General features: G+C 49.8%; 1 protein-coding gene across 1 annotated transcript in view; it reads right to left on the minus strand.

The window, feature by feature from the left end:
• LOC107101900 (diacylglycerol kinase eta-like) overlaps positions 1-952 on the minus strand; it is a 2,959-nt gene extending 2,007 nt beyond the window's left edge. Inside the window, exons 1-4 of the mRNA XM_015400986.1 lie at positions 832-952; positions 624-758; positions 396-556; positions 215-320 (exon numbers count right to left, since the gene is read on the minus strand). Coding sequence (XP_015256472.1) covers positions 215-320; positions 396-556; positions 624-758; positions 832-885 — 456 coding nt within the window. The 5' untranslated portion in view covers positions 886-952. The remainder of the gene's footprint in view (positions 1-214; positions 321-395; positions 557-623; positions 759-831) is intronic.
• Between the last annotated feature and the right edge of the window lie 239 nt (positions 953-1,191).

The following is a 1,191-nucleotide window of genomic DNA, read 5'->3' on the forward strand; positions in this document are numbered from 1 at the left end:
TGCAGTAATTTATAAATGTTTTAAATCAGGTTGGGTCCAGATTAGCCAGCAGGTGGGTCCGCTAATCCGTGACCTCTGGTTGTTGGAGATCCACCGAGGACCCATCAAGGAAAGTGGGGAAAATTTGAATTGCTACTACTGAACACATCCTGTTACTGGAACGCCATGCAGCACACTGCCACTTCCTGCCGTCGGCTGACTGTTAACTGCTCACCTCGGGGAATTTCGGGTGCATTTTGTTGATGGCGTGAGAAGCAGCGTTGACAGCGTGAGCCAGCTCCTGCTCTAAAAGCCCGTTGGTTTTTGCGGCTTCGCATATCCTGTGGTCAGAAGGAGAGAACACTTAGTGAGCGGGTTCAGGGCGGGACTCAGATGTTTTCCATCATGACTTTTACCTCGTGATGAGTTCTTCCGCAGCACGGGCGCACATTTGCATGATGGCGTTCTCCTCCTCCGTGGCCAGATCCACAGACTGCTGTGGGTAGAGGTGGGGCCGTAGGGGGGGCTTGTCGTACTTCAGCTTGTCCTCCCATGACTTTAATGTGTTCTCAAACGCCTGCAGGAAAGAGTTCAGTGTAAGGCTGAAGCTAAAACATCCACATCATCCGCGGTATCTTCCTCACCCGGTCCCTCGTCAGCATCTGCGCTCTGTTCTTGTGCTGGATCTTGATGACGCCAGGCGGCTGGATCCAGGCCTCCCCGTCCACCTGGATGGGGACACCTTCATCTCCCAGGATGGTGATCTTCACCGTCCGACACTGAATCAGAAGGACTGAAATCAGGATTGTTCCTGCATTTTTACTTCCTGCTGCTGTGGGTGCTGCTGCTCACCTGCGCTATGCGGTGATGCTGCAGCTTGATGACTCTGGATACGGCCATCTGCATGCTCCCGAACACAGCCACCACCTCCAGGATCTTATCATCAAACGATGGAGCACAGAAGATCTGCAGCAGGACCGGATATCACAGACATTTATAGGGTTCTCTCATGCAGACTGCATCACTGCGGTGGTTTACAACTAACATACAAAGTCAGACTGTTTTGTTTTTGAAGTCGTATCACTTAAAGCACTAAAGCTGCAAAAAGACTAAATGTTTAGACTTTAGTCTAAACTTCTGACTCAAGCCAGAGGATCATTTATAAACAAAGGTATTAATCAGCAGTTTTCAAACAACTTCGTTGACAAAAAC

The sequence above is a fragment of the Cyprinodon variegatus genome, unplaced genomic scaffold, assembly GCF_000732505.1.
Source record: "Cyprinodon variegatus isolate N-32 unplaced genomic scaffold, C_variegatus-1.0 Scaffold1170, whole genome shotgun sequence".
NCBI classification, from domain to species: domain Eukaryota; kingdom Metazoa; phylum Chordata; class Actinopteri; order Cyprinodontiformes; family Cyprinodontidae; genus Cyprinodon; species Cyprinodon variegatus.